This window comes from Trichoderma gamsii, assembly GCF_001481775.2.
Source record: "Trichoderma gamsii strain T6085 chromosome Unknown Scaffold_17.2, whole genome shotgun sequence".
Lineage (NCBI taxonomy): Eukaryota > Fungi > Ascomycota > Sordariomycetes > Hypocreales > Hypocreaceae > Trichoderma > Trichoderma gamsii.
The window spans coordinates 519,328-547,314 of record NW_020171354.1 but is presented as its reverse complement, the minus strand read 5'-3'; the positions used below and the strand labels follow the sequence as shown (position 1 = coordinate 547,314).

The following is a 27,987-nucleotide window of genomic DNA, read 5'->3' as shown; positions in this document are numbered from 1 at the left end:
AAACAAAAAATATGGATAAAAGAGATTGATATGCCGGGATATAAATCCGATGGGTATCATGACTCCAGCTCCTAAGCGTACTTTGTCGTCATTGTGCGGGGTCCCATCCGGTCCTCTACGTATCCGTAGTGCGGCCCTCTGTCCATTCCTCCGGTCTCATACTGATAGACCTCTGTCTGATATGGTTCTGTCTGATAGGGTTCCCTTTGATAAGTGTCTGTTTGATAGGTATCTGTCTGGTAGGTCGCTGTCTGGTAGGTATTCGTCGTCAGGGATGCTGGGGCTGGTCGTGGTGGTGGTGCTTGCCATGAGATTGGCCGTGCGGGTAGTGGTTTTGTCAGCAGCTTATTTTGAATCAGCGGCGGCAAAGCTTGCTGCTGTCGCTCCTGCGTATGTGACGCCTGTAGTAAGGGATTTGAGCCGGCAGCCTTCAAGGCTATGGCATCGATTAATACGCCGTGAGCCTTCTTAATCGTCTTCTTGATGAAGCCTGCCATAACCATATTGCATGTTATAATGACATCCTCTCGAATGTATAACCCCGTCCGCGGCGCTCCCAAGCCAAGCTCCATCGGCTCTGGATCTTCCCCAGGCTCAGATCCAGCAACAGACCACTTCTCGCGGAGATCGACGCCCATGGGTGCATGGCAGTGAGTCTGCAGACCCGTTGGTAGGTCGTGAAAAGCTGCAGTGTACGAGACTGCGCCCGTAACAAGGCCGCCGGGAAGGTAGGAGATTTTGTCGGTGATGGAGTACCAGGTGCAGACGTGCTCTTCCGGCAGAGCGTGAGAAGGAGGAGGAATGATGTGGCGATCGGTGACCAAGGGATTCAGATCGATCATGTCGCGGTGGTTGTGGAGGAAGTCGATGGCGGCTTGTCGAGAGATGCCCGGAGGAAGGGGAGTGATGGACGTAAAGACTGTTCGTTTCGACATGTTGGCCGGCTTTGACGGTTTCTGTCTGTATGGGCTTCTCTCCCGCTTTCCCTTCTACTCTCTAGACTCTTCTTCTCGTAAACCCTTTGGTGACTGACGTTTATGCTGAAAATGTTTCTTCTCGCGAAACAAAAAAAAGAAAGAAAAGAAAAGGCTGTGCTAAGTGGGTTTTAAGTTGGCGTTGCCACTATATAGACTGTGCGGCTGATACAGCGGTCTTACGTCTGATATCACGAGCCTAAGGCGCGGGGCGTTTGAGTGGTAGAGGGAGGCTTAGCCGCCGTTTCAGAGATGAAGCAAGGGATTCCGCTAAACAGGCAAAGAGCGACAGCAAAGGGATTCTCCAACCAGCCTGAAAAACCAGGAACGGGGAAAAGGGAGAATATCAAGAGTAAACTTGGCGCCCAAAATGATGAAAGACAGGGAAGAGTAAATAAAGGTCGATTGGCGCTTTGCTGTGTAATATGTAATATGGCTTAATGCGGCCAGTTATAGCAGCAGCGCTAGCCTATAACCGCGAACCCGTAAGCCTGGGACAGCCGCCGGAGATTGGTTTGAAACCACAACGGAGAAAGAGACGAAGGGCCCGTTTAGACGGATCCGAGCAGCGCGCCTTCGCCTTTGTGCTGACAGGTGTCAGCCCCGAACCTGGTTGGCCTGGGCGGGTAGCAAAGGGAGCCAACAAGCGCGCTATGCAGGTCGGTCTGTGAGCGTGCGTATTGGCGTAGCGTAGACGTATGTATTCTTAATTGACAGCTTGTTGGTCGAAGACGCTTTGACGCTTGGCACGAGAGCAGGGAAGTGGAAGAGAAGGCGAGGCGGCTGGCATGGGCTTGTTCAGAAGCAATGTGCTCGTTGGCGTGCTAGAGCCATGTAATGGTTGGCGTCTGCTGGGTGTTCAACGGCGGCAAGATCGCATGGGATCGTATCGAGGCAGTCGAGCTTGTCGTAAGTACGAGGAGCGTGGTTATGTCACAAATCACCGAATCCCACTCCAACGGGGTCTAGGATGAGACGTTGCGGCTGTTTCTGCTTGTGACGAAGCGAGGCGGTTGGTGGAGCAGCCGGACGAGAGACGCTGCATGTGGCCCGGGATGTGGGGACACGTGAATGGAGCTGCGGTACGTACTACTGGTAGCTATCTTGCGCTTCTCAACGCGAATCGCTTGTATTCTTGTATTACACTGATAGCATTCCAGTGGTTAGCAATGAGTATTACTGCACGTTTGTTTAGGCAAATCAACACGAATTGATATTCTGCAGCCAGGGTGCCTGCTCCCCTGATAGGCATCTCCAACTCTCAATCTCTCTTCTCGTTCATCCATTTCTTGAAACAGGCTAACACTCCTTAGTCAGCGACCAGGCTACGCAGCCGGCACCTTACTCAATCGCAGTTTATTCTTAGAATTCGTGGCGGGTTTATTTTTGTCTTTGCCTGCCAATCGAGGCTGTGCTTCTTCTTCTTTTCCAGGCGCCACACGCTGGCTTACTCGATTTCACGTGCTAACCTCTTTGCCTACCTGTAGTTCACAAGGCTGAGCTAATAAGCTTCTCTTGTCCCTGCTCTTGTAAGAAAAAAACTTCCGCTGATGCGAACAACTTCCGCTTATTGCTCCATTTCGAAATGGGCTGCAGGTTGCTTTATCTTATCTCTGCATCTGTCAAGGGCCCAGGAAGCTGTCACCGTAGTATTACCGAAACTGCGGATGCTGCGGGTGCTGCGGTGCGAGCTCGTGAAAGGAAGGCTTCGGTTTTTTCAACACCGCTTTTCTCTTCGCAAAGCCGAAAGAAAGATGTCGTTGTATGAATACTACTCTGCTTGAGCGTTTACCGTTCTAGGCGACACATCCTCCGAATAGTAGGTGCTGGCTGTATACGAAATGCCTCTTTTGGAAGTTCATAGATTGCGTTGCACCGAATTGTCGGGTGAAAGTATCCGACAAGATGTGCGGCTAGTCCGATAGGATGCATACATGACTGTGTTTTTTTCTCTCTCTAATGATACAAAATTTACGCTTCTGACAGGGACGTGAAATATGAATATTCCATTAAAGGTAATTCGCTTTGGCCACACTAGTACTTGGTATAAGGCATCCAGCATAACGGTAACATTCATCGCCCGCGTTCAAAAACTCGGCGTCCAAGTTCATCCTAACGGCCTGATAACTGGCTCTTACCTACTCCCCTGCCATCGATAGATGCTCTCAACAAAATTCAACAAGGACAATAAAATGACAGATGATAAACAAATGCTGAATCTGGAAATACTGCCTTTTTGCAACTCCCCATTAATACATAAAAGCATTTAGCTTCGGCTGTCGGCCAATACGCTCTCGATATCCGATCCCTAAACCCAAACCAGACAAAAAAAGGAACAGAACCACGGAAAAAACATCATTTAGCCCGACGGCGCATCATCAAAGCCGCTTCGCTCCAACTCGATAAAATCCTCCTATTGTTTGCTCCACAGCCTCTTGACAAAACATCAATTTCATGCGAAAATTACCATTCCATCTCGTATATCAGCGAATTAAAACCCATAAGCCCCACTCGGCTTTTGTTCGAATAAACACGGTGCAGCGGCGTTAATTCAACCTTAAATTCTTTCTTTGACCACCTTTTCTCATTTGAAGTCGGGTAAATGGGCACATTAGTTTGTCCGACTGACAAGTCCGTGCGGTGCATATACACCAATAGAGACAGGATAACAGAAGAAAGTCGGCCCCGGCATGTTATTGACTGGGAAAAAATATGGCGGGTGTGATTCGCTGTATAATCATGCAGTAGAGATGCAAGCGACGGCACATCTTTCTGCATTTTGCTTGATGGTTCGATATATAGTGGCAGGGGCACAGGGGACGGTCCCCGGTCTTGAACTTACTTTGGTGATTACTCGGCCGAGAGATGCCATGTTGCTCCGGTTATGCCCCGTCATCCTAAGTTTGTCGATATGTGTTGCATGTGAGTGTGGCAGAACCTGCCACCAGCACCTAGTGGTAATCATCCAGTCATAATCATAGCAATAACGGTGGTGATCATCGATTCTAGTAGTAATAATCGTAGAATTAACGTGTCTAGTAGCAGCACTACCTGCCTTTGCGTGTTTCCTCGATATGGGACGGCCCGTTCCATTCCAGCCTTTCCCCCAACAGTCTATGATATATGGGTGTCGTGATATTTCATTCGTACATGCTTATGCCTTTAAACTCTCAATAGACCAGGAAAAGGAAGTCCCCCTCATAATAGTGCTCAAGTCGCAAAACAAGCAAGAAAAGCGCAAGAAAAATGTTAAAAAAACATGAAATCATATTTCCTTACACCATTTCGCCAAAACCGTGCTCAGCTTCGTGACAGCTGGAATCTCCTCCAGAGCGACATCCACTCTCCACATCTTTGCCTCCAGCCCTCCATGCCCTTGACTCCTGCTGCCAGCGCCCACGCCAGCCGGAACCAACAGACCGAGGGTAACAAGTCTCTCCCACGCCACAGCCGCCACGCCGCGACTCCAGACTCTCGCGTTGCCGCCCTGAGCCAGCATGCCCGCCGTAGCCGATTGCACACGCTGTCGTCCCGCAAGAGCGCTATACTCATCGTACGCCATGGCAAAGTTGACTGTGTCCGTGTCGGCGACAATATCAAGCCGTGCCGCCGCAATCAATAGCCCGAGGTCGAGATCTGATAGCGTTGATAGCAAGTGCAGTCGGGAATCCGGCGCTGTTAGAGACGTCAAGTTTGACCCGACGGCCGGTATCTTGAGATTTGGATTGCCCGCTGTGACCCATGAAAGCGGCAAGATCCACTCATTATAGAATGCCGACGGTGACTTGGTTGTGTAGTAGTGATACTGCAGCAGATCCTGAAATGCCCGTTGTTTGTAAAGATCCTGCACACCAAGCCGTTGTTAGAATACCGGGGATTTTTATCTATGGAGAACAGGAACACTAACCTCAATCTTGTGATCCCAATACGCCTGGAACTCGGGAAACCCATCAATCCTCCGGTCCAGGCCCTCTTCCTCCGGCTCAACATCTCCGAGCATCAACCCCTGTCGGCAAACTTGCCAGTAAGCCGCTAGGTTCTTGGGAAGCGACAAGTAGATATATCGGTGGCTGAATCGGCTCTTAACTCTCTTCTCTAGCATCTCTACCACGTCAAGGCGGGCCGTGCAGCCCAGAACTGTAATTGGCGCCTTTCGAGACTGCGCAATGTCAAACAGGTTATACAAGAGCGTCTGTCGAGGATGAGTCGCAAATAGGTCGAATTCGTCAATGATGAATATGACAGACTGTGAGGTGAAGCCTTCGTCTTGTCCTAGGATCTCAGAAGGATGAGACAGCAGTGCTAATAAAGATGCCATGGTATCTGCATAATTGGACTGTGGAGAGAGCAACTGTTAGCAAAAAGTAGGAGCTATGGTTGGGAAAATAGATCCGAGATTTCATGCTTACCCGACTCAGCAAGTCGTCATCGACCTGCATTTCCTTTCCAAGCTGCCGCCAGATTTCCTTCAGTGCTAATTTGTCATCTGTGTGAATGAACCCGTTTAGCCTCACAATATGAAAATCTTGTCGATGCTCTCGCGAAAGGTCTTTAATGATGTTGTTGATCATCTGGATAGCCGTTAATAAGAATGGCATACCTCAGTATACTAGATATTTATGCATACCGTTGTTTTGCCACACCCTCTGGGCCCAATAAGGAGCATAGAATTCCCCTCGCCCGCCACAACAGTTTGCTCGATGAGCTGGTGCGCTTTCTCATACTGATCCTGCTGGCCAAACATTCGAATCGACCTGCGGCCGTTGCATCGATCCAGGAGGACTCTCTGAAGGGCGCGCAGATGATGGTCTAGATTAGGAATATCCGGTACTTCAATAGCAGGTGTAGACGTAAGGGTTGTATCGGCAGCTGCCTCAAGTGCCTCCTCCTCAGTGGGTTTCTTGGCTATGCCCAGCGCGTCTTCTTGTGCACACGAATTGCAGAGCCAATCGCCGACGGGGATCTCCCGCACGCCATAGCACATTTGATGAACTGCAAAGTCGCAGTTGTCGCACAAAATAATCTCGTTGGGCGCCTGTGAGTCGGGCCTGGAGCATACGCCACAGACAATTTCATCTGTAGCAACAACAACAGGCTGGGCATTCTTAGGTTTTCGGCCAGGCTTCTTTTTCACAACCGGCTCTTTTGGTAGATCTTCGAAGAAAACTTCAGTGGTGGCTTCGTCATCGCCACCCTTATTATTGAAAGACACATTCTTCTGGGGCCGAGGCCCTCTGCTCTTGGATGGCGATAGGATACTCTTCGGCGTGGTTCCAGTACTAGTCGATTCAGCCAGCCGTTCGTTTAGGTTGAGGCTTCGGCTTTTCAGAGGGCTCATGGAAGGGTATTCGCTTGTCGAAAGTTCGTCCGCAGTATTATCAATGACGCCATTGGAGAGAGGAATAAAATCGAGGCGCCTGATCGAGCGCACCGTTGAAGGTAATTCGTGAGACACGGCGACGGCTTGTGGCCTCTCTTCTTCCACGGTGACATCAACATTTTCCTCGTCTTCTTCTTTTCCGAAACTGCTTCTTGCTCCACCTCTGCCTCTGCCTCCTCTACCGCCTCTGCTGCCTCTTCCCCTTCCCCTCCCCCTGCCTCTGCCTCTGCTTGGAGTAGGTCCTGGGTCTGTTGCCGAGCTGTTATCTGGCTCAGTCACCACTTTGCGCCTGCCTCCTCTCCCCTTCTTCGGTGATGATGCTCGATCCCCCTCTCCTGTATCCCATTTTGATCCCAGTAGAGCTGCCAGCTTGATTGCTGGTCGAGCCTTGTTCGGTGACGTCGCAGACAACGGTTGTGATGGTGGTTTTGGCAGGGAGGCGCCCTTCTCGACGCCTTCGTTCAGGGCCTCTGAAGCCTTTTTACTGCCGTATCCAAAGACGCTCGATATCGCCGAGGTGAAGGAGCTCAGGGCTCCCTGCGCCGAAGGCACATCTGCATTCTCCTCGTCGACCTTGCGCTTCTTGAAAGCGCTTGTTGGCGCTATGGTTATTTCATCTTCGTCGAGGCTTCGCTTCCGATTGCTGGGAGTATCGAGATCCATTGTTCGGCCTGCGACGGCAAAGAACGCTTAAAAACGCTTTAAAACTATACAGCTCTGACGGCTATACGTTTATAAATCAGACAAGACAGAACATTGCGTTTTTGACTGCTTCCGGCGTCGAAAAGCTTGAAACATCGACCGGCCTCCTCGCAGCGATTTGAGAATGGAGGTTGGTTAACCTAGACTTGTTAATTGATTTGAACACGCGTGGCGCGTTTTCCCGCTGGCGCGTTAATTTAGCGCCGCTGTACGGTGGCACCTTAGATAGACTTGGAATTGACAAGTGAAGAATTATACAGTGCATACACAGTATAAATAGAGATGGTATTTACTAAAATTACAGCGCCTTATAGAGAGCTATAGTGCTGTTGTAAGGCTGAAATATATGCCTTGTTCTTTAGGCAGCAGCATTATAAGCTGCTGGATGGATGACCTTAATTAAGCATGACGACTTCAATTAAGGGAGACGGGTTTCAGCACCCAAATCTCATTATCCAACACCCCAGCTGTAGCGTAACAAGGCAGCTATTCCATATATTAGATACATGTGCATACCTGCTAAATGTTATATATTTAAAAATAGCAACAGTAGCAGCAGTAGCAGCAGTAGCAGCAGTAGCAGCAGTAGCAGCAGTAGCAGTAATAATAGCAGTTAGCAGTAGTAGCAGCAGCAATAGCAATAATACTGGCAGCAGCCCACGCCTAAGCTGGAGGGTTGGATAACAGAAATGGGGTGCTGGATAACCTCCCCCTTAATTAAATGGGATAACCTTAATTGAATTAATTGAACGGTTTGGGTCGACTTTGTGTTCTAAGCGGCAGGATGATATAGGAAACATAAATCTTTGATAGACAGATATTGCGCTGAGAAAGATGCATTCAAGTATTAGATATGGCTAAATTCAATCATCAACTTGCTATCGCGTGAATTACTAGCTTTCACCTTGCTTATTTTGTTTCGAGTATAGACCCAGCTCTCCTCCGGCCATGATATACACACACGCCTGCGCCGCCGCTTTTGTGACGTCTATTGGCCGGGCACATTGGACTCCTAGGCAAATGCTCTGGGACGTCAAATTCGAATCTATTGGCGGAATTGGTGTTGGGATTCAGCAGATCGCGGCGACCTCCTCGCTGAGGTACCTGCTCCCACCACTCACGGGGTTGAGGTACCATACTACTACTACTATGGGCACTATAGCGTTTCGTAGAGCGTACTGACGATGGTGCTGTTTTTGTGTTGGCTTCGCCGTCTGGCATAGGGGGCGTCAAAGATGTGAAGAAAGCACGTGGCTTGCCATCTGCCGTATCTTCGTCCATTGGTGGTGTGCTCACCCGAACGGCCTCCTATGAAGAATGAGCTGATGACAACTCTGGCGGAACGTTAGGAAGGTGAACAAAGCTAGGGGCTCACTTACTCCTCCGGGGAATGGGCTGGTTAATAAACAACTACCTGCTAGTTTGCCAATCAGTTTCTACAAATGACACTCATTGATATAAAGGAAGACTGTGTTTACGTACTTGTATAGCTTAAGCCATGGTTTGCAGGAGTCGCAGGCGGTGTCTTGCCCTTGAGAACTGCTCGTATGGAGCTGGAAACACTCGTGAATGAGTCGGCAGATTCCTTCCGATGCCACGGTGCTCTGCCAAAAAGCTTGCGGCCAATCCTGGATGTGTGGAGCTCATCTTTGAACCACGTTCCTGACCTGCTGATGTTTTGAGCAGCGAGAAATTTTCTGGTGCCTTCAACTGTTGCTCGCGTCTGACGATCTTCTTCGAAAGTCAGTTCGCTGCAAGAAGACTTTGTTGAATATTCAATATCAGGACGAATACCGATGGCTGTGGGCTGATGGATATGCAAGTCATCATGGTGTTTTTGCTTGACTTTGGACTCGATTTCCTTCTTAGCCCTCATATACAAGACCCTAGGTGATAATAACGGGGTTGTTGGGGGCCCTGTTTTTAGAAATGAATGGGCAATGCTCTCAGGCGAAGGATTTTCGGGGACATTAACCAAGCGGTGGCTCTTTGAGCTAGGCGAGACCACAATGCTTTCACTTGACTGTTGGGATCTCGACGGGGTCATCGCAACAGCGGCTGGGGAAACGGGCTCTGTGGGGTGTTGCAGTGAGAAAACATGGTCAGACTCGGACAAGTATGGCGTCCATACTTGCTGAATGGCTGGGAGATCGTGTCTAGGTGGCTCGTATCTCGATCGCGGGCCAGACATGGAGTTGAGCCGGGATGCATATAGCCCGTTATGCAGCGCGTCCGTCTCACTTGCAGATTTGGTTGATCGCGAGCGCCACTTCTAAAAGCGAGCGTTGGAGCTGGCATTACTCCTGCGAGGAGCGTTTGCTGCCACTTGTCTCTCCGCCCAATACCCCTCCGGAAACCAGACCTACTCGTATCCCTCGCGAGGCGGCCGTGGCGGATCGACTCCAAATTTCAGGTTAGGAGCAGACAAGGAATCAGCCCTCTGTCTATCAACTCCTGAGCCTGTTGGGGAAGTTGAGTTTGTAAATGCGCCGTCTTGCATAGCTCTCTCCCAGGGGGTAGATCGAGGAGGCTCGTGGGAAGTGTGAGAGGGTGTCGCAAACGTGAGGAATAGGAACGGCGGACCGGGTCGAGGGACTGAAAGATTGAAATAGCTGCGAAACATGATTAGAAATCTGATTTAATGGTCATGGCGATCTATCTGTGTGGATGGAGCGCACTTGGCATCCTGACTAGTCGATGTACGGCGCGCTGTCGAGTTCTTCGCGTATCTGTCTTCGGACATGTTCGATGCCTAATGCGACAAGATTGGCGACCAATAAATGCAAAGAGACGAAATCAGTTACAGAAACAAACTTATGAAACAAGAAGAGAATTGCTTCTAGGGTCGAATGCAAGCCTAGAGAGTAAAGTGGATCATGAAATAATTGGCTGTAAAAGAAGTAGAAGAGCTGAAGAGAAAAGAAGGAGGAAGATCGGATAACTCTTCTCAGGGCAAAATTGTTGTATTAGGATTAATGAGTCACGTAACGAATGTTAGTAGGAATATTGATGTGGGTGGGAAGCGTTTTGCAAACAGTCGTGGCCATTTCTATCTGTGTATACTTGAAAATCACACAAGATTGATGGAAGGCGCATACTCCGGTTGTTGCCACAAGGAGCAGAAGTTTGATACTCCGCAGTATCTTATCGCTGAGAGATGATTTATTGCTAGGATATAACTTTTTATTTCGTTCAACATTGTGTAAAAATCCTTGATAGCCGCACAAGACACGTCTCGTGAGACTCAAAGCGTCTGTCCTCATAGCTCAAATATCCATTATAATAGCTTCGCAAATCCAATTACGCCGAAACGCCATGCATGTTCCTATCAAACGCTGCTGTCTACTTTTTAGAGCGTTCATGCATCCATTTCCATTGTATCGTCGCCATCCAAAGCCATACCTTGGGGCTCCAGAGGCACTCCGCGACCTCGTCCGGCCAGCAGTTCTCGTCTGACTTCAGGACCAATAGCGGAGTGACCGTGCGTCAACAGCAGATCCAGAAGTGCCTCACGCTGATCCTCCGTGATATCGCCCTTGTATCTCTGCGCAAAGGCCAGTAAGCTCTGGTGCCAGATAACGGGCAGCTTGGCCTTGTAATCTGATCCGCTCATGACAACGGTCATGGTATCACCGGCTCTGGCAGAGGCAGGGTCTTCGGCACGGAATCTCAGAAAATGGAAGACCAGAGCATCGATGGCCTGGTAAGGAAGGGCGTATTTCTTCTCTAACAGAGTCTTGATGAAGATGTTGGTCGCTCCACCGCCTTCGCTACCCTGAGAAGCCTCCTGAGCGGCAATGTCGCAGAGACCTTTGATGGCTGCGGCAGAGTGCAGCACTGGGATGGAGACTCGCGCCAGGACAGCTGAAATGATGTGTGCCTCTCGAAGAGTGCAGGTGCCGCTGCCAATCAGGGGAAACAGGAAGCCCTTGAAGAAAGCGGCGGGCTTGTAAAGTCCCTTCTTGAGGGAGTTGAATAAGTGGACATTGAGCTTCTTCGTGTCGTAGATGTCCTCGCGCACCCTCTCCAGAATAACCATCTCGAGGAATCGCTGGACTACGCCAGGCTTGGCAGAGACGAATATTCTGGTCGCCTGGTAGCAGGCGTTGGTAGTCCAGTTCTCGGGCTTGGTGATATCGATAATCTCCTCCCAGTGGGGAATAGTTGGAAGAATTTTGAAGGGCTTGGGAAGCGGTCCGGACTTGTAGCGAGAGAGGATTTCGCCAATCCTGGGGGTTTGTTAGCGCCTGATTCACAATCGTCCGGCGGAGGTGTTTCGAGAAACGGCAAGACTTACTTGGTGTATACCTCTACGACCTTGGGAGGGAGTTCGTATTCGTCGTCGGGAGCGCGAACATGGCCTCCGCCAGCCTTTGCCGCTTCATGGGCAGCAATCTTCTCTAGGATGAGATCGGCCAAGTTGACAGACTCTCCCTGAGGCTCACCAGAACCCTTGAGATCCCAGCCGTGTTTCAACAGGTCATCCTCCTCTTCGCCTCCCATGAATTTTCTGTATGTATCAAGGTCTTCAGGATCAACCTCGACGTCCTCAACCTCGACATCATCATCCCCCCAGGCCTCGTCGTCATCATATGTCTTGTGCTCTTCCTCTTCCTCGCCAAATCTTGAACCGTAACCAAAATTGTCCACCGTGGGCTTAACTGTTGGTCGCTCAGCGTTTTCCTCTTCCATCAGCTCGCGACCTATCCGCAAAATGTTCTTCGAGGCTTTAGAATCAACGAAATTGTCCTCGGATTCTCCAGCCTCCTTGGACTTTCTCTTGGTAGGCTTGTTGCGCAGGATGCCAGTCGCCAGAACATCATCTTCCAGAGGGTTGTGGCGCCGCCCAGGGCGCGAGGCGGTAGGAGTCGTTGCCTTGGGCATATCGAATTTCTGGTGTTGTATCTAACGTTGGGTATTGGAGTGCGAATTCTTGCGCCGGGCCAGACGACTCTTACTTGGTGGGCAGAAAATCAAAAATTTGTGTCTTATCGATCTGCCACCCCTCTCGTCGAATAAGGCTTAGCGTGCCAAGGCTAAGTGCGCTGCTTGCGCTTCACCGCCTTTGGACCCTGGCGATTGCAGCTGGAGTGATGAGCTATCATCTTTGGAAAATAATAAGAATCAGAACCTTTCTTTTTAGTTTTGATGATTTAGTAATAGATTATTTAGGTGATAACTAGAGTCTTTGAGATGTTAAGTGCTCTGAGAAGATTGTGCATTCGCTGGCATGGCGTATTGCAGTAGTAGCACATTCACCAGGTCAATGAGCCATGTTTGGTTATCGAAATGCCAAAAGGAAGCATTTTTGTGTCCATAGTAACTATATAGGTATTATATAGTAAGTTTAAAGAAAAAAAATACATTTATTCGCATGAGATTCAATGTCGAAAACTGATCAACTTACAGCTGCTTCTCGTCTTATTGGAACTCCTGCTGCCCAAAACGGTTTAGTCGTCCAACCTTGACGTCGTTCCAAGGCTTTCTTTTTCCACCCCACTATTATCAAAATCCATCAAAAGCTGCCCCTCCAAAATATTTCACAATAAGAGCCATTCTTTCAAGCCCACGACTCACACTCATATACCCCATTTCAATACTGTAATTTTCATTTTCAAGAATTGTCGAGATAAATCCAGGGCGCCATGCCGACAGAACTAGAAGAAGTATATCCACCTCTCCAAAAAATAATAATTGTATCTCATGTAAAACAGAGATCGCTAACATGTGCCCCAGCTCGTTGGCTTCATCGCCCATCCAAACCCCCAGATCAGAGCTGTCGCGACAGAGAACCTGGTTCCCTACTCTCTGTCTGACCCAGCCATCTTCAAGACTGAAGAGCTCAAACCAGTGAAGCATCTGAAATTCCTCGTTCGGGATCATGAGGTAGGTGCTGCTACTCATCTGAACTAGCTCTGCCATGAGGGCTTCATTTCTTCTATATGGGGATATCCATTTCTGTTATACAAAAGTAATTAATTCTCTTTTTACTAATAGAAAATTGCCGAACATGCTTTGAATATTCTCATCAACTTGACCGAGGACCCAGCCGTCTTGGAGTTTGTAGCAACAGATGAGAAGTTTTTGGAGATGGTATTCTCACATTTGGTCGTAAGTCTCACTATGCTATTCATCCTTACCTATTAGATCACCTCAATAACAAGCCGTCTTATAAAATAGTACCCTGAGGAGCCAAATGCCGATCTACTGGCCATGCTCCTCGCCAACCTCTCCAAATACGACGGCTCAAAAGCCTTCCTCCAGCGAAAGCAAGAGGCCCCCTCACAGCTCGGCTCAGATGACAACGTCCTCAACCAGCTCATGGACCTCTTCGTCAAGGGCCAAGACGGCGCATACAACAAGAAAGCAGACTACGACTACCTCGCCTATGTCTTCGCCGACCTCGCCAAACACACGGAAATCCGCCAGTACTTCCTCACATCCCAGCCCTACGACGGCGTCATCCCCCTGACCAAGCTCAAGGTCTTCACAGAGCACAAGTCCGACATTCGAAGGAAGGGCGTCGCAAACACCATCAAGAACGCCGCCTTTGAGATCCCCGCCCACCCGTCTTTCCTGTCCGAGTCAGACATCAACATCCTGCCGTATATCCTCCTGCCCATTACCGGCAACGAGGAGTACGACGTGGACGAGACGATGGAGATGTTGCCCGATCTGCAGCTTCTCCCGCCGGACAAGAAGCGTGACTCGGACACGGCCAATATCCAGACCCATGTGGAAACATTGACGCTGTTGACGACCACGCTGGAAGGCCGTGAGTTGATGAGAAAAATCAACGTGTATCCCATTATTCGAGAGACGCACAGGAGAGTGAATGATGAGGGCGTACAAGAAGCATGCGATAGACTAGTACAAGTTCTTATGAGAGATGAAGCAACGGAAGACGCACTGGAAAAGGCAGAGGAGCGCGTAAAGGAGATTGAAGAGGATGAGGATGAAGAGCTGGTCGAAGTTTAAAAGAAAAGGAAAGGCGGAATGAAATGGAGGGAAAAAAAGTCAGTTAAAAAGAAAAAAGAAGACGAAAAGGTCACGCAGGGAGGGGGGCAGCAATCTATTACTCGTTGTCTTCTTTGACCCTGTTTCTAGATGTACATGGGCCTCATAGCTTTAGACTAGGATACACAGAGTTTGGATAGTGCATAGCTGCACTATATATATTTCATTAAAAATGGGCGGGTATACAGTCCTATATAAAGGGTTTTGGAATCTGAGAAACATAAGAACGAGCTTTATATGAACAAAATTAATATAAAAAAAACCACCAAAAATTGTCCATCCACTCAAACGCCAATGCCAAGCCGTGTTGCTATTCAGTTCGGGTCATCAATCATCATTGTGCTCCTGGAACACGCTTTTTCTGGTTGTTGGGCTACCCGAAGACGAAGGTTTCTTGGCTGTTAAATAGTCGTCTCCTGGGTTTTCTTCTGCAGTTGGAGGTGAAACAACAAACTCATGACCCTCCGACGTCCTTGCTGAGTCGCCTTGCTTCTCTCCCGAGGGTGTGATTGCTGTCTCGGGGGTAGCTATTAGAGACTTCCTGTCGCTCTCGTCGGCTTCAGGTAATGGAGGCGAAGGAAGACCACTAGATCCAGCAAGATGCGATACGTCACTGTTCCGATCCTTATTCAGCGGGGAGATGATATTAGATGTGCTTTGGAGAGAGCTTCTGGTGGGGCTTGGCAAGGCGTCGCTGGTGCTGCCACCTGGGAACCAATGAGAATAACGCTCACGAACGTCCATTGGCGATAACCCCGTATCTTGAAGCTCAACCCTGGTATTATCAGCTGTACAAGAAGAAGCCACTTGGTTAGCCATATTACTTTGAGAAAGGAATATATATGTGCTGGGTACTTACGAAGTTCCACCAACTGCGTATCATCCATTTCATGATGCAGGGGAGGAACTGATGCAGAACCTGACGGGGTGTAACTAGGATGTAGATATTCTCGCATCTCTGGGCTTGTAGGTACTTCTTCCGTTGTCTCGGTGGCGGCCTTGTGGGAATGAGGCTGTCCTCGGATCCACGAGAGGATCCTCAGGCCAGCTTCTTCACTGGTATTCGTGCTGGACCGGTTCTTAAGACTCTTGCGCCGTCTCCAAAGGCAGAACAAGACAATGATACAGGTGAGCGCAATAAGACCCAGAATGACGCCTAGAACCGGCCCTACCCATGATGGTAATCCACTGGATTTAGATGCTGGCTTTGGAGCCGGCTCTGTTGGATTGGCCGTTTGAGCCGCCGGATAAGGCCAGTATGATGCAATCTTCTTTTGATCGTAAGGGGTAGCGAATACTTTGCCAAGAGCTGGAGATGCCCAGCCAGAAGGGGTCGGCTTTGTGGCAGTTGCACCGCCGGACGCATTGCCTCCAATGATAGCCTGGACTTTCTCGGGGACACCATAGTCGCCGTACTTGGTAGGATCATAAGAGTCCATCCATTCCCCGCTGGTCAAATTGAAAATAACAACAGGCCCAACCTCTAAACAGTTTGGCTTTGAGAGAGTCCCAGTGAGCGGCGGATAGCCACCAAATACCATGAGTTGGTCAGGATAGGGAGTAAAGCATTTGTGTCCCGCCCGCGCGTGAGTTTCCGTGCCATTGTTGATCTGCGTCCACGTAAAAGATGGAAGAGAAAGAACCCAGACGTCGTCGTGGAATGGCTCTGTAACATGAATCCCATCATACCCGCCATAGTAATAGATGTTGAAGCTGGAGCTGTCAGATGCCGTGGCCACGACAGCGCACCCACGAGCTCGTGTGCTAGGGCCTCCCGTGGTTGGTTGCGTATACCATGTTTTGCTGGCGACGTCGTAAACGTCGATAGTTTGCATAAATTTCGGGCTTTGTGATTCCTATACACTGCGATTAGAATGTTATACTTGAACAGGGGAGCATTTGGAGGCATTTCTTACACTGGCTGTCGGGTTTTGAGACACGCGATTCTTGCCGGCATACTCTGGGAAGACAACACCCCCGAGAGCGACGAGTATACCTTGCACACCAACAGGGACCCAGACTACTTCGGCGCTTGCGCGGCCCTTGATATTAGGGGGCAAAGTCTGATTATTCCATGTCTCAAAACGCTGGTCCGACATGTCGAGCGTTATGAGGTAGTTGGATATCTTTGATGGGCGGTTAGTAGCGTTGGAGCTTTTAGGAATCAGCCCGCCGGACTCAGAGGTCGCTCCGGAAAAGTACCAAGCCAGATTCTCAGACGGAGCTCTTGCTGCACCACCAAATGTGATGAATTGGCTGACATTGCCCGGTAGTTCTCGGTTTGAGACAAATCCAGAATGAAAATTGCTTGATGTGTACCCGTACTGGAAGTCTTCATATCCATCGACGCTATTTTTGTCCGGCAAGGCTTCGGATTGTATTCCTGGTTGACCACCGTAGAACCAGAATTCGGCGTCGTTGGCAAGCAGAGCGCCGTCGACATAGCTTACCGCACCAATGTCAGATTGGCCGGTGCCACCTACTGCTTTGGACAAAAGATCTTGCAGTAAGAGGCCTGTGACGTTGGTATTTGAGGTAAATGCATAGCTGAGATTGTAGGTGAGTAGTACATCAGATACGCCGCCTAGTAAATGTGAGTCAGCATATGAAGATGACGGCCAGTATAACGAAACATGGATGTTGTGCGTACTGTTAATACCAGAGGGTGGCCCATACGATCCGTCGTCCAATCCCGGTAGCCAGGAGATGTCACCTCCGTCGAGAAATATTTTATCGTGAATGATAGCAGCTTGCCCACCGTTAGCAGTCTTTTTGTGCCTGTGGATTGTAGGTGATATAATACCTCTGGGTGCTTCCCATGTACATATGGTTGTATTGATTTGTGTTGCGGCACCGTCAACGAGCTGGACCTGAACAAGGCTCACAAAGAATGCCTGGAGAATCGTCTTGACCTTATGGTTTGGTGTCATGTTTCCTTAGCTGGCTATGAAAGCCGGTAAAAGCGAGATAGGCGTCAGTAGCTGAAATGAGCCAGAACAGCGAGCATGGTATGGCTCGTGATGAGTGTAGATGCTGTAAGGAAGGCTATAACCTCAATATTTACAAAGCCATTGGAAGAAGTAGGCTGGGAAAAGCTGATATTGAGGCGACAGTTCGAGACGAGACGAAGGCTGAAGCAATTTGCGGGAAGATGGGAATCTGGTGCCGTTATCTCGTAAAGGCAAGTGTAGTAATGGAGAAAAGGCCGACTAATAGGCTCGCAGCATCAGATTCCTAGTATCTGTTGACACTCTATCTGGGACACCGCTTTCAAGACACTCATACAGGAGCTGAAGCTGCAATAGATACAGTGCCTGCCCGATGCTGTACGATTAACGAGGTGATCATGGGCGACGTGCACAGCAATGCAGGCTTTAGGAAGCTAGAGGAAGAACCACTGGCCAAAGCTGGGTTAAGAGAGGCCCGGAGGCGCGGTATCCCGGGCGGGACTCTAGCCAAGGGCTCGCTACGGTTGGCTGGAGGCCCTGAGGCTTCCAGATCATGCTGGGATGGCGGGCAGACTGTGGGCCGCAGGGGTCGCACATGATGGGAACAAGTGCAAAAGCGAGAGAGACCGGCAGCATACCGACATGTCCTGTGGCGATGCGAACGGCAAACGGCGCATCCTGCCTGCAGGGCCAGTGGCCAGGATCAATCAGGCGGGCAGGCCGCCAGCCTCTTCCACTGCTCGCCGCCCAACTGAGGTTGCTTCGGTGTCTGGGTGTCTCGCCGCTCATTTCCGACGGCTCAATAGGGTAAAAGCCCATTGTCTGCCATGTAACGCTGGCCATCAATAAGACTGTTGGCCGCGAAATATGTGTAGCAAACATAACATGGCCAGGTATCGGGAGTCACGGTATGATTTTTCAGCATGGCAGCGAAAATGGAAGCGAGATCGTCCAGAGCTGGACACGCTAGAATGGAGACAAACATGAACATGGGTCCAGGTGTAGGTACTCAAGGTACTCTTCCATATTGCGTGATGAGCTGGCTGCGAGACGTTTACCGAAGCCATTCGCCTCGCTCCAATGCCGATGGCCTGGTCTTTGAAAAAAAAACCAGTCTCCTCGGTGGTATTTGGCAGTGTGGATGGGATGAGCATAGCACTAGTATTCTAGTATTCTCCAAGTATCCTAGCTGCTTACCCAAGCTGCTAGCAGTCGTCCTAGCACAATGGCGTGGGATTTCTCGCTGCATGCTAGCAGTCATAAGCTGGATGACAACTCATCGGACATTGTTACTCTTTAGTCCAGGGCGCGGTGTGGTTGCGTCCTTAGCCCGAGGGCGAAGAGGATGCCAAGGGGTGCGAAGAAAAGGGACCGCAAAATAAATACACACACACAAGTTTAAAGCTCAAACACTATTTGATCAAAGGGAAAGTCATTCGGCAGCCCCAGTTCTGTTATCTAAATCAGACCTTGAACATGTAGCTTGGTAGCAGTAGTAGTGGTAGTAGGAGCAGTAGTAGTAATAGCAATAGTAGCAGTTACAGCAATAACAACCTACAGTAGTAGTAGTAGCGGCAGCAGCAAGTGCTGGATTGCTCCATGTAGTGTTATTGTGGTGTGTAAAGTTGAGAAATGTGTGCTGATGATTGAAGAAAGCCCTCTTTTTCTTCGCACCCCTTGGATGCCACTCTCGGCATCGCAGTAGGCTGGCGCAAACAGCTGGCCCCGCTCGGGTGGACTGGTGGGTTTTGTAGGATCTTCGCTGCTCGCACATATGCACGCTGGTAAGGTGCAGACGGTAGCAGCTTTGGTGTTGTGCAACGTGGTGATGCCTGAATCGCAGTTGGGCGAGTCATTCGTGGCACAACGGCAGCTGTAATAGCGATCAGTCATCAGAAAAACAACCTGTTGCCACTACAGACTAGAGATGGACCATGAGCTCAACCGGCACTACCAAAGTGCCTGGGCAGCGCAAAAATGGCACGAGGCTGCGGCCAGTGGCCAGGGGTGTTGCTGATGCGAGAGTTGGTTGAAAGGTTCATGTCAAAGTTGGGACGTCGAAAAGAGTATTGAGCTAACGTGGGGGGGCTAGAACTGGAGCTAGAAAGGCGAGCCAGGGGTTGTGAAATCCTCCAGCAGTACAAGAACACGCACGGTAAAGGCCTGGCGGGGTCTTGGAGGGACAGAAGCGACTTTAGCGGGATTTTTCCTCCATCCTTCTGTTTCTCAACGTGACATTGAGCCTCAATCTGAGCACAGCTCCAGCAGCCCAGTGGCCGCCAAGAACGCCTGGAGAGGGGCCGCCCGCCAATCGCCGCGCCCAAAATAGATTGCTGAGGGGTTTGGCCCAGGACTTGGAGCTACCGCTTTGGGGCAGCTCCCCGGCTAGCCAGTGGGAACAGAGCGCTGAACAGCCTAAGGCTGCCGAACTGTGGAAAGCTCACGGCCGTAGCCTCGTTTATCGGCTAATAAACCCTGTCCCAACCTCACCTCTTCAATGCATCTCGCAACAGCTCTAGCCACGACCCGAAAGAGCCTCCAGCAGCAGATTTTTTTCTTCTCGCTCCTCCAACTCGGACGCCCGCATCTCACCAATAGCACACTTCAGCCCTCTAGCGCGCCCCGCACATGCAGTCCTATCACTACTACTAGTATACAGTATAGGTACTAGGTGGTTGAAATTTGTCGTTGGCCGGCCCTCGCAGCGAGCACGACCTCCAGTCTGTCTCGGGCCTTCCCGACCTCTTCCCATTTCGAATACGACTCAATGCAGTGCTACGACGGAGCGGCACAAACTCAGCAGCTGTTGCTTCTCGTTGAAGCTAGATACGAGCTTCTGCCGGGAGATATGAGATCGAAGGATCAATCACCAGATGCTGGGCTGGACTGCATAATCGTGGAGAGCATGGAGAGACCCATCACTTCAGGCCCTGTCTAGGCCCTTTTCTCTATATTACCTAGGGCTGCGTTTTCACTGTTGGGCCTATGTGCTCGCCGGTAAGTGCGTCGTACTTCGTATTGGAACCTGCTCCGGCCATCGATTTCCCCGGGTGAGGCCGCTAGGTGCGGCTCCCAAGCCGCAATCCTTGCCCGCTGCGACATTGAGATATGATATGGCTCTTTTCCATTCGCGCGCCAAGGCTTGGAGGCTCTTGGAGGGCGACATTGCCACAACAACTTGTGTCTGGCCCAGCCTCTGGCAGGCTGTCGGGACCCTGTCGCTCGCATAAGTTGTCTCGTTACGGTTAGCAGAAATCATAGCTGCTTGAGAGGAACTTTTCTATCAATCAGCTGTTAAGATGGGATTGCTGAGTGTGGCCCGTCTCCAGTTTGAGAGGGGATTCGCGGCTTCCTTCAGGCACTCGTCTTTCGGCTTGGCCTATCGTTGGCCACATCCTTGCCGCCGTGCGCCACGAAATCAGCTTTTGGGGTCCAGTCTGCCGACACTAGGCCTTACGGGGCTTGTTCTGCTTTACAAGGGGATATCCAATGGCTTGCTTGCTTGGCTTTGGCTCTCTCTTGTCCGATCTCCTGGCCAGCCATGTTCATGGACCTTTTGCGTGGAGCCACCGAGCACACCTCTCTACCTTGCATGTGTTGTCTCCAATTCTGCTTTCCCAAGAATGGCCGGGATAGGCATTGATTGTCGTTTTCATGGACAGGGTCTGGTAGCTCGCTTTTCTGAGCAATTTGGCCTACTATCAGATGGAAACCCTTCGCTGGCCTACTGCTACTAGTCCATGCTTGTACAAGCAAGTCAGCCTTGCTCTTGACAGGCGGTCAATTTGTGCCCAGGTGAAGCGAGGTGAGGCTTACGGAGTACATGCACAAGCCCACGCCACGCTGGTCTGGTCTGGTCTGGTCAGGTTAGTGGTCTGTCTGCTTGGGTAAGTTAGCCAGGATCCCGTTGGCCAGGGGGGTGATATTGCACCAACGCCGTTTAGAAGCACAGAAGCCGCCATATCTATTGCGTATCTCCATAAAGAGCAGCCGGTAAATAAAGGCAGCTCATCCTTTCCCTCCTTCACCACCACAACTTGTGCCGCGTCTTTGGTCGTCGTTTGTTTTTCAATCATTCTTTCAACCCCATCTGACCAGGCCCATCTGCTGGCTTCGGTGCATCACTAGCCGTCTGGCTAACGTCCATCGTTTAAATATAGCCAACGGGCGCATTCGTTTCTCGTCTGTTGTGCTAGAATAGTCTGGCTCGAAGATGCGTTCGCTTACCTCTATATCGATTGGCATAATTGTCGGGGCTGTCACTTCAGTGGCCCGACCTGACGCCAAGGCATTTGCTCATAATGAAGTGGTCCGTATAGCACAGCCAATGTCGTGTCTTTGGCTTTACACTAATATTCAATATTTGTAGAGAGAGCTTGTGCCGACGAAGGTGGCTCCGTTAGAGCTGAGAAACGTGGCAGCGGCCGCCACAACGATTTCTGAGCCTGCTCCGTTCAAGGTCACTCTCTGCCCACAGCCAACAGGAATCTATGAAGCTGGACCACTGAACCTGAAGACCGAAGGAATCTTTGGCTGCCAGGCTGGCTATGTTTGCAACCCCCCAAAGCCCGATGGGTGCAACTTCTGGCCAGGTCTTCCAGAAGCTGATTTTCGATGCAATCCAGCGGACTGCATCCCAGCTCCACCACTGCTGCTTGCAGATTGGCAAAAGGGAAAGACGGGCTATATACCACATCAAGACGGCTATTTCTACTTGGATCCACACATTTTTGGCTTGACCTACGAGATCTTCGAATACCACGTGGTCAAGAAGATTGAGGCTGGCTGCACCAGCACTTATACGACTGGCAACTGGGGGCCACATGCAGAGGCCTACGGGTCGGTGCCAACAGGTTCGTTGTCACCTGGAAAGCGTGGCTCCAGTCCGTTTGAGCAGCAAGCTCGTCGCAAGGTCAATTATGGTGCAAAACGCCAAGAGCCGACCCCGACATCAGAGCCGTCCTCAATACAAACTTGCATGGGCGATTGTAGTAATGCACTTGTCTTCGTACAATCGAGTGCCCCAAATCCCGGGTTTTGCGACTTGCCTGACTTTGTGTCAGCATTCGACGATTGCATAAACTGCGTTGCTGACGCCTTTCACATCTCCAACACCAGCATAACTCAGATAGAAAACATTTTGGATCTAGTAGATAATCGATATTCAAGCATCTTTCTCTGCAGTCCGACAACTCCGACATCCACAGCATCGGCTCCCGATACCCAAGTGACAGGGTCGAATACGCTGGGAACGAGCTCTCAAATCTCTACAGCCCCAACCTCGCTCATCCAATCTACAACCTCGAGCTCCATAGTGTCCAAGACTTCCACCACTAAGCCGTCCATCCCGCCTCCTACAAGCAGCTCTTCTAAATCTTCTACACCACCGCCGCCGCCGCCAACATCATCGTCGACGAAGCCGCCACCACCACCGCCAACTTCCTCATCAACGAAGCCTCCGCCGCCGCCATCTTCATCGTCCAGCTCCTCTTCGCAGCAAGCATCGTCTACTCCGCCATCCTCTACTTCAAAGCCGCCCTCTTCTCAGCAGGCATCGTCCACTCCGCCATCCTCTGCTTCAAACCCGCCTTCTTCGCAGCAAGCATCGTCTACTCCTTCATCCTCTGCTTCAACACCGCCCTCTTCTGGTGCGGGATCGTCAGCATCTTCCACTACTGGGAGCCCAGGAAGCTCTTCTGCAATAGGTACGGGACCCACTAGTGCAAGCAGTGAATCGAGGCCAACGTCGGCGCCCACTTCGGCATCCGCGTCGGCCTCATCTGGTGCATCTGTTCCGGGGTCATCAGCCTCCTCCTCCTCCTCAGGGGAGACTGGTACTGCACCCCCCTCAACAGGTACTAATTCCCCGACTGGCACCGGTTCTGGTGTCGGTTCTCCTTCCGGTGGTGGTTCTTCGACCGGCACTGGTTCTCCGTCTGGCTCCGGCTCTCCGACTGGCACTGGTTCTTCGACCGGAACCTCTGCTGGTACGGGTACTGGTACCCCGACGGGAAGTGCTGCCGGGACAGGCACCGGTTCCGAGACAGGTACGGGTGCCAACACGGGCACTGGTTCTGTGACAGGAACTGGTGTCAACTCTGGCACTGGTTCTGTGACAGGAACTGGTGTCAACTCTGGCACTGGTTCTGTGACAGCAGCTCCTACCAATACCGGCACTAACCGATCGACAGGCGTCACACCCCCCAGCTCAGACTTTTCTTCTCCCGGTCAATTGGAGAGAGCAAGCTCAACAAACCCAGGCAACCCTGGAGCTCCTGGCGGCGGTGCTGAGCCAACTGGAACAAACGGCAATAGCGGTACCCCTGGTGGTGTTGTTGGGCCTACCGGATCGCCTCCTGTTGGTGGTGGTGGCAGTCCTCCTGGTAATGGCAATACCAGCGTAGGTGGCGTATCAGGAACAGGAGCCAACCCTCCTTCGCCAACAAACAGCTTGCCCCCTCCTCTTTCCAACGACCTCTCCCGCCCAAGTGAAAACTTTGGCCTCCTAATTGTGGCCCTCTTGGGTCTTTTGGTCTTCTAAATGCGAGGGTACCTTTTTTCCCTTTCTGCCTATTTGTTGGCCCCTTCTCTTGGGCGAACATTTTTTTTTTTTTTTTTTTAACGGCCATATGATTTTGGCACTTACTATTTTATGACTCTCCTTGACGCATATTTATACCCCAAATCTTTATTTCTTCTCTCTCTTCTTGAGCTTCCAAAGTTTGCTCTTGCCAACCAATGTTTGCAGCAGAGTTTATTGGAAAAAGACAGATGCAGAGAAATAAATGTAATCAAACAACGAAAAAAAAAAAGGAAAAAAAAAGGCACTATTTAATGTATACTCCAAGAAAAAAAATACTTTTCTTGGAAATAATACATTTCGTTGGCAAAGGAAGGGGGGGATTTGGCGGGATCTATTTTAAAACTGGAATGGAACGACGGAAATGGGTCTACGAAGCTATTTTTATTGTTTTTATTTTGTTTACCTAATGGAAGACATGCTTTAGTCACTCATTTTAAACCCCTCAATTGTTTAATTGTCACAAGTCTCTTAATGCAGTATGCGAACAGGGCTCTCGATTGTTAGAAGAAAATCAGCGAAATACTATGATATTGTTGGGTTCATTCAGTAGCAAATAGATGTAATGTGGATCGCAATGAAAGCTGTTCATACATTCCCTATCCTAGTCCTGTCTTTGAAACTCTTTATCTGAATAGATCTTCCAGCATTACTTGGCACACGTAAAAGGTCGACACAAAACGCAGTACTCCCTTGCTAGAAATTCGTCTAAGTAGTCGTATCCGGTAGATTCCCGTAATGATGACAACGTCAATGGTGGTGAAGCGAAGCGAAAAGCAAGTTAAAGACAAATGAAAACCATGGGACAAAAATGGAAGAAATACACAAGTTACATCTCAGTACCATCCTCTCCCATTCATCGGGTTGTCTTGCAGGTACGCATCCATTGCGCTGACGCCGTCCGTCTCCAAGTCCTCCATGAGCTCTAGCTGCTGTGACTGGGAAAGACTGCCTTGTCTACCAGGCGAATAGCCAAACTGCATACCGCCAGCCTCGAGCTGCGCGGTGATGTTGTGGAGGCCCAAGCCGCTAGGCCCCGGTGAGCCGCCGCCAAACCCGCTCATCCCAGCCATGGCTTCATTAAAATATCCACTGCCGGACGTTACAAAATTGTATGGCGACATAAACTGCGAGGGGGGCGAGAACCAGTCGGATGCGGACGTGGGCGCCGGCGGTAGCGGTCGCTGGTGAATAGGTTGCCCTCCCATTCGCGCAGCTGCATATGTCGGTTGGGCCTGGGCCACATGCGGCGCAATAACCCGTTTATTAGGTGGCGACATGTTGGTCTGCGTCGAAAGCGGTGACGGCGTAATTGGGGTAGCATTCGGTGTTTGCTTCATCGCCATTGCCGACGGCGATAAGCCCGGTCTCGAAGTCGGTATGTTGCCCTGAAGGAATATCTCAGGTGGCGATTGCAAATGGTGGGGTATATGGTCCGGTACCTGGGCCGGATGGGACGAAGGATCTTCTGAGCCAGCCTCTCCCATATGGGTGACATCCGGCGGGAAGTAAGAGAAGCGTCGGCTGCCATTATCCGTGGCAGGATTGCAAAAGATGGAGTTTGAACGGAAAGTAGGCTGTGGAGGAGGGTAATTCGGATCGAAGACGTAGTTGTTCATTGTCTCGGGGGACGAGTCAAAAACAAAGCCGAACTGCGGAGGGTTGAGATAAGGCAGTGGCCGAGGAGTGGTAGCATTTGAATGAGAGTAGCTTTCGGGCGAAGACTGAGACTCGCTTGTCGCCGGTGGGCTGCTAAAAGAAAAGTGATCCCTCTCAAGCTTCACCTGCACGTCGTAGCTCTGCATACACGCCTTGGCAAATATGGTAAAGAGTTGAGACGTGACCGTGGTCCCCGGCCAACGCTCTGCGCATCGGTCCAAAGATTCCAATGCCTTATTCACAAGCTCTTCGACTTCTTCTCTTGGATGATTGCGTCGAACTTCAGCATACGATATCGTCCATAGAAGCGTGCTAAGGGACCAGTTTAGTGATAGGAGGAACACCCAGGTCATATCTGCAGGATCGCTTCCAAACTGCTTGTGGGAAAGGTCAATGATGGTGGCAGAGGACTCAAAGCAAATTTGAGCTGCACCAGCTGAAGGCTGCGGAATCTGGGGAGAAGGTCTATACAACAATGCCCTCAATTGATGGTAATGTCCAGAGATCCTGCCGTTACAGTTAGAACATCCAACTTGAAGCAAAAAGTAGTGTAGGTATTTAAACGGGTTGGCTTACCAAGGTTTGGCAAACGGAGGATCTTCTGGCGTCGAGTCCATCCAATCCCTCAGAGCCTTTTCTATGTTTTGAAACCATGGATGGTCGTCGTTTCTAGGCTCTGGCCGCTTCCTTTCATAAAGAGTCCGTTTAATCTCCGTTTGAAGGGCCCACATCTTGTAAAAGTGTATCGTTGCGAGCTTCCGTGTGCTGGGGGGCCCATCTAGAATTCCTTGAGGCGTGATATTCGCATCGTCGGCCGCGCTGAAGAAGGCAATATCAAAACGGTCACTGCTAACGGCAAATGCGCTGGGCCGGCCTAGGTAGTACGAAAGGCCATGTTCCATGGCCATGACTACCCATACCAGCCTCCGGCGCAAGTCGATCGTTTGTGGATCCAAGTTATAACCAGTAGTAGTAAGAGTCTTTTCGTCTGTTAACCCTTCTTGTTGGCATATTCTGGTAGCGAGTCCAATAACATAGTACACTGGCGTTCGCGTCGGGGTGAGCAGTGAGTATTGTCCGATGAGAACGAGGCACTGTAGCGTTTTAAGGTCTTTGGGACGAATAATTTCCTCGACATATTTCATCGCCGCCATGTAGTATGAGTCGCCCAATCCGGCATATTGCGTGTCCAACTTTTGTAAGCTAATAGCAATAACCATGCGAACAAGAAAGTTTTTGTACGAATCCGTGTCGCCATTATAAACGGCATCAACATCTGCTTTGAAAATGGTCTCATGAAGCACAGGCCAGTGAATTTGAGCTAGGAAGGTCAGTATTAAGCGTGTCTGGCAATAAGAAAAGGAATGGAAAATGCGGGCATACCTTTTTTATAGAAAATCTCTACTAACCTGTCGGCCACATGACGCGCAGGAAGACTTTCGGCTGGAAATTCACTGATCATGGGGTAGCTTTTCTTTCTGTTGTTGCTGGTTATCTGAATGGATTGCATGCGAGCTTGGCTTCTTGCGCGAACCTCCGGGATGAGATCGGAAATTTTGTTAGACTCCGTAAACCGCTTGGCTTCGGCCATGAGCAGCCGTGTCATGGCAATACCGCTAGATGGTCCCAGATAGCGAGGTGTCTCGTCATTGCCGCTCAACCGAATCATGCCTCCTGGGCGAATTAGCTCTTCATTTGTCGGGGGATGATCGCCGTCTTCGTCGGTATACTGGGCAAGCTCAGCCTCGAGGGCTTTGACCTTGTCCTGCAGCGTAATTACATAACGGCGATTAATCTTGCGTGCCTTGGCGGTATCGAGATATTCGCATACAGATCCTGATCTCTCGCAGGGCAGGCAGCGAGGAAGCGTCGGGTCACATCTCGTTTTTCGCTACCATGTATCATTAGCACTTACACCTTCAAACCTCGATGGGATCCGCAGCAAAAGCAGTGTAGATGAATCATGTGCGTCTCAGGGGCGGGGTATTGATCATATCATACCTGGCGACAACGACAACATGCTGTCAGGGTGTGAGCAACTCGGTGACTCGAGGTATCACCGTCGAAAAAGTCATCGGGGCTTTGCACCAAGTTTCGCGGCTGAGCATAGGCGTGGTTCATACGAGGAGCAACGGTCCCCAGGCCTTGCCGGAAAATGTGGGCGGCGTCCATGATGTATGAGGTCGCCGGCACTCCACCAGCTTCTCCGTAGCTTCAGTAATATCTCAAGAAGCCACAGCCTTTCATGAGACTTTGCAGGATTCCGGGAATCTGGTACTGTGGTTGGGACGCCGTTGGCTGTTGCGACGCTGAGTTGGCTCTGGACGACCCGTAGATCAAACCAATCAGGGACTCTGCGGAGACGGAACGATACGACGAGAACTCGGACGGAAACGCGATGCTAATCAGTTGGCAAATGCGCACGCTTTAAGCAAGAAAAGAAGGGCTGATGTGGTTCTCTAAGACTCAGGCGCAATAAGCATCAGCATGATTCAAAGCTAGGCCAGACTGCCGCCATGGCTGGATCGCGGGGCAGAGGAGGACGAGGCGGCCAGAGTTACATACGGAGATCTCGGCAGACGAGAGTCAGCTCCACGGCTCTCTCAGTGCTTCTGGGGCCGGGCGCGCGACCAGAGGTAGGACATGAAACACGCGCGGTCAAGAGCTGGAATTGCTTGGGCGGCGCAAGTTGAGAAGCTGAATGCGGTACGAAGGCCAGCTCGCGAC

At 50.4% G+C, this 27,987-nt stretch overlaps 9 protein-coding genes across 9 annotated transcripts; 2 read left to right on the top strand and 7 right to left on the bottom strand.

Moving 5' to 3' along the window:
• Positions 1–71: 71 nt before the first annotated feature.
• TGAM01_v205572 (hypothetical protein) lies at positions 72–935 on the bottom strand (the record flags this gene model as incomplete). Its single annotated transcript, XM_018802892.1, has 1 exon — positions 72–935. The coding sequence occupies one exon, from the start codon at positions 933–935 to the stop codon at positions 72–74; it is 864 nt and encodes a 287-aa protein (XP_018664009.1).
• Positions 936–4,239: 3,304 nt separating this feature from the next.
• Positions 4,240–7,017, bottom strand: TGAM01_v205571 (hypothetical protein; the record flags this gene model as incomplete). The annotated part of the gene is made up of 4 exons (XM_024549666.1): positions 4,240–4,818; positions 4,882–5,310; positions 5,384–5,545; positions 5,602–7,017. 4 exons carry the CDS (start codon positions 7,015–7,017, stop codon positions 4,240–4,242), a joined length of 2,586 nt encoding a protein of 861 aa, XP_024405615.1.
• A 1,513-nt stretch (positions 7,018–8,530) lies between these two features.
• Positions 8,531–9,799, bottom strand: TGAM01_v205570 (hypothetical protein; the record flags this gene model as incomplete). Its single annotated transcript, XM_018802890.1, has 3 exons — positions 8,531–9,212; positions 9,423–9,668; positions 9,735–9,799. The coding sequence occupies 3 exons, from the start codon at positions 9,797–9,799 to the stop codon at positions 8,531–8,533; spliced, it is 993 nt and encodes a 330-aa protein (XP_018664007.1).
• Positions 9,800–10,414: 615 nt separating this feature from the next.
• Positions 10,415–11,940, bottom strand: TGAM01_v205569 (hypothetical protein; the record flags this gene model as incomplete). Its single annotated transcript, XM_018802889.1, has 2 exons — positions 10,415–11,285; positions 11,354–11,940. 2 exons carry the CDS (start codon positions 11,938–11,940, stop codon positions 10,415–10,417), a joined length of 1,458 nt encoding a protein of 485 aa, XP_018664006.1.
• Positions 11,941–12,701: 761 nt separating this feature from the next.
• TGAM01_v205568 (hypothetical protein) lies at positions 12,702–14,034 on the top strand (the record flags this gene model as incomplete). Its single annotated transcript, XM_018802888.1, has 4 exons — positions 12,702–12,722; positions 12,793–12,942; positions 13,054–13,167; positions 13,237–14,034. The coding sequence occupies 4 exons, from the start codon at positions 12,702–12,704 to the stop codon at positions 14,032–14,034; spliced, it is 1,083 nt and encodes a 360-aa protein (XP_018664005.1).
• A 366-nt stretch (positions 14,035–14,400) lies between these two features.
• Positions 14,401–17,003, bottom strand: TGAM01_v205567 (hypothetical protein; the record flags this gene model as incomplete). The annotated part of the gene is made up of 4 exons (XM_024549665.1): positions 14,401–14,585; positions 14,933–15,929; positions 15,990–16,657; positions 16,724–17,003. The coding sequence occupies 4 exons, from the start codon at positions 17,001–17,003 to the stop codon at positions 14,401–14,403; spliced, it is 2,130 nt and encodes a 709-aa protein (XP_024405614.1).
• A 444-nt stretch (positions 17,004–17,447) lies between these two features.
• TGAM01_v205566 (hypothetical protein) lies at positions 17,448–17,840 on the bottom strand (the record flags this gene model as incomplete). Its single annotated transcript, XM_018802886.1, has 1 exon — positions 17,448–17,840. The coding sequence occupies one exon, from the start codon at positions 17,838–17,840 to the stop codon at positions 17,448–17,450; it is 393 nt and encodes a 130-aa protein (XP_018664003.1).
• Positions 17,841–21,234: 3,394 nt separating this feature from the next.
• On the top strand, positions 21,235–23,562 carry TGAM01_v205565 (hypothetical protein; the record flags this gene model as incomplete). Its single annotated transcript, XM_024549664.1, has 4 exons — positions 21,235–21,330; positions 21,391–22,170; positions 22,573–22,726; positions 23,213–23,562. 4 exons carry the CDS (start codon positions 21,235–21,237, stop codon positions 23,560–23,562), a joined length of 1,380 nt encoding a protein of 459 aa, XP_024405613.1.
• Positions 23,563–24,437: 875 nt separating this feature from the next.
• TGAM01_v205564 (hypothetical protein) lies at positions 24,438–27,432 on the bottom strand (the record flags this gene model as incomplete). The annotated part of the gene is made up of 4 exons (XM_018802884.1): positions 24,438–25,767; positions 25,837–26,581; positions 26,644–27,151; positions 27,262–27,432. 4 exons carry the CDS (start codon positions 27,430–27,432, stop codon positions 24,438–24,440), a joined length of 2,754 nt encoding a protein of 917 aa, XP_018664001.1.
• Between the last annotated feature and the right edge of the window lie 555 nt (positions 27,433–27,987).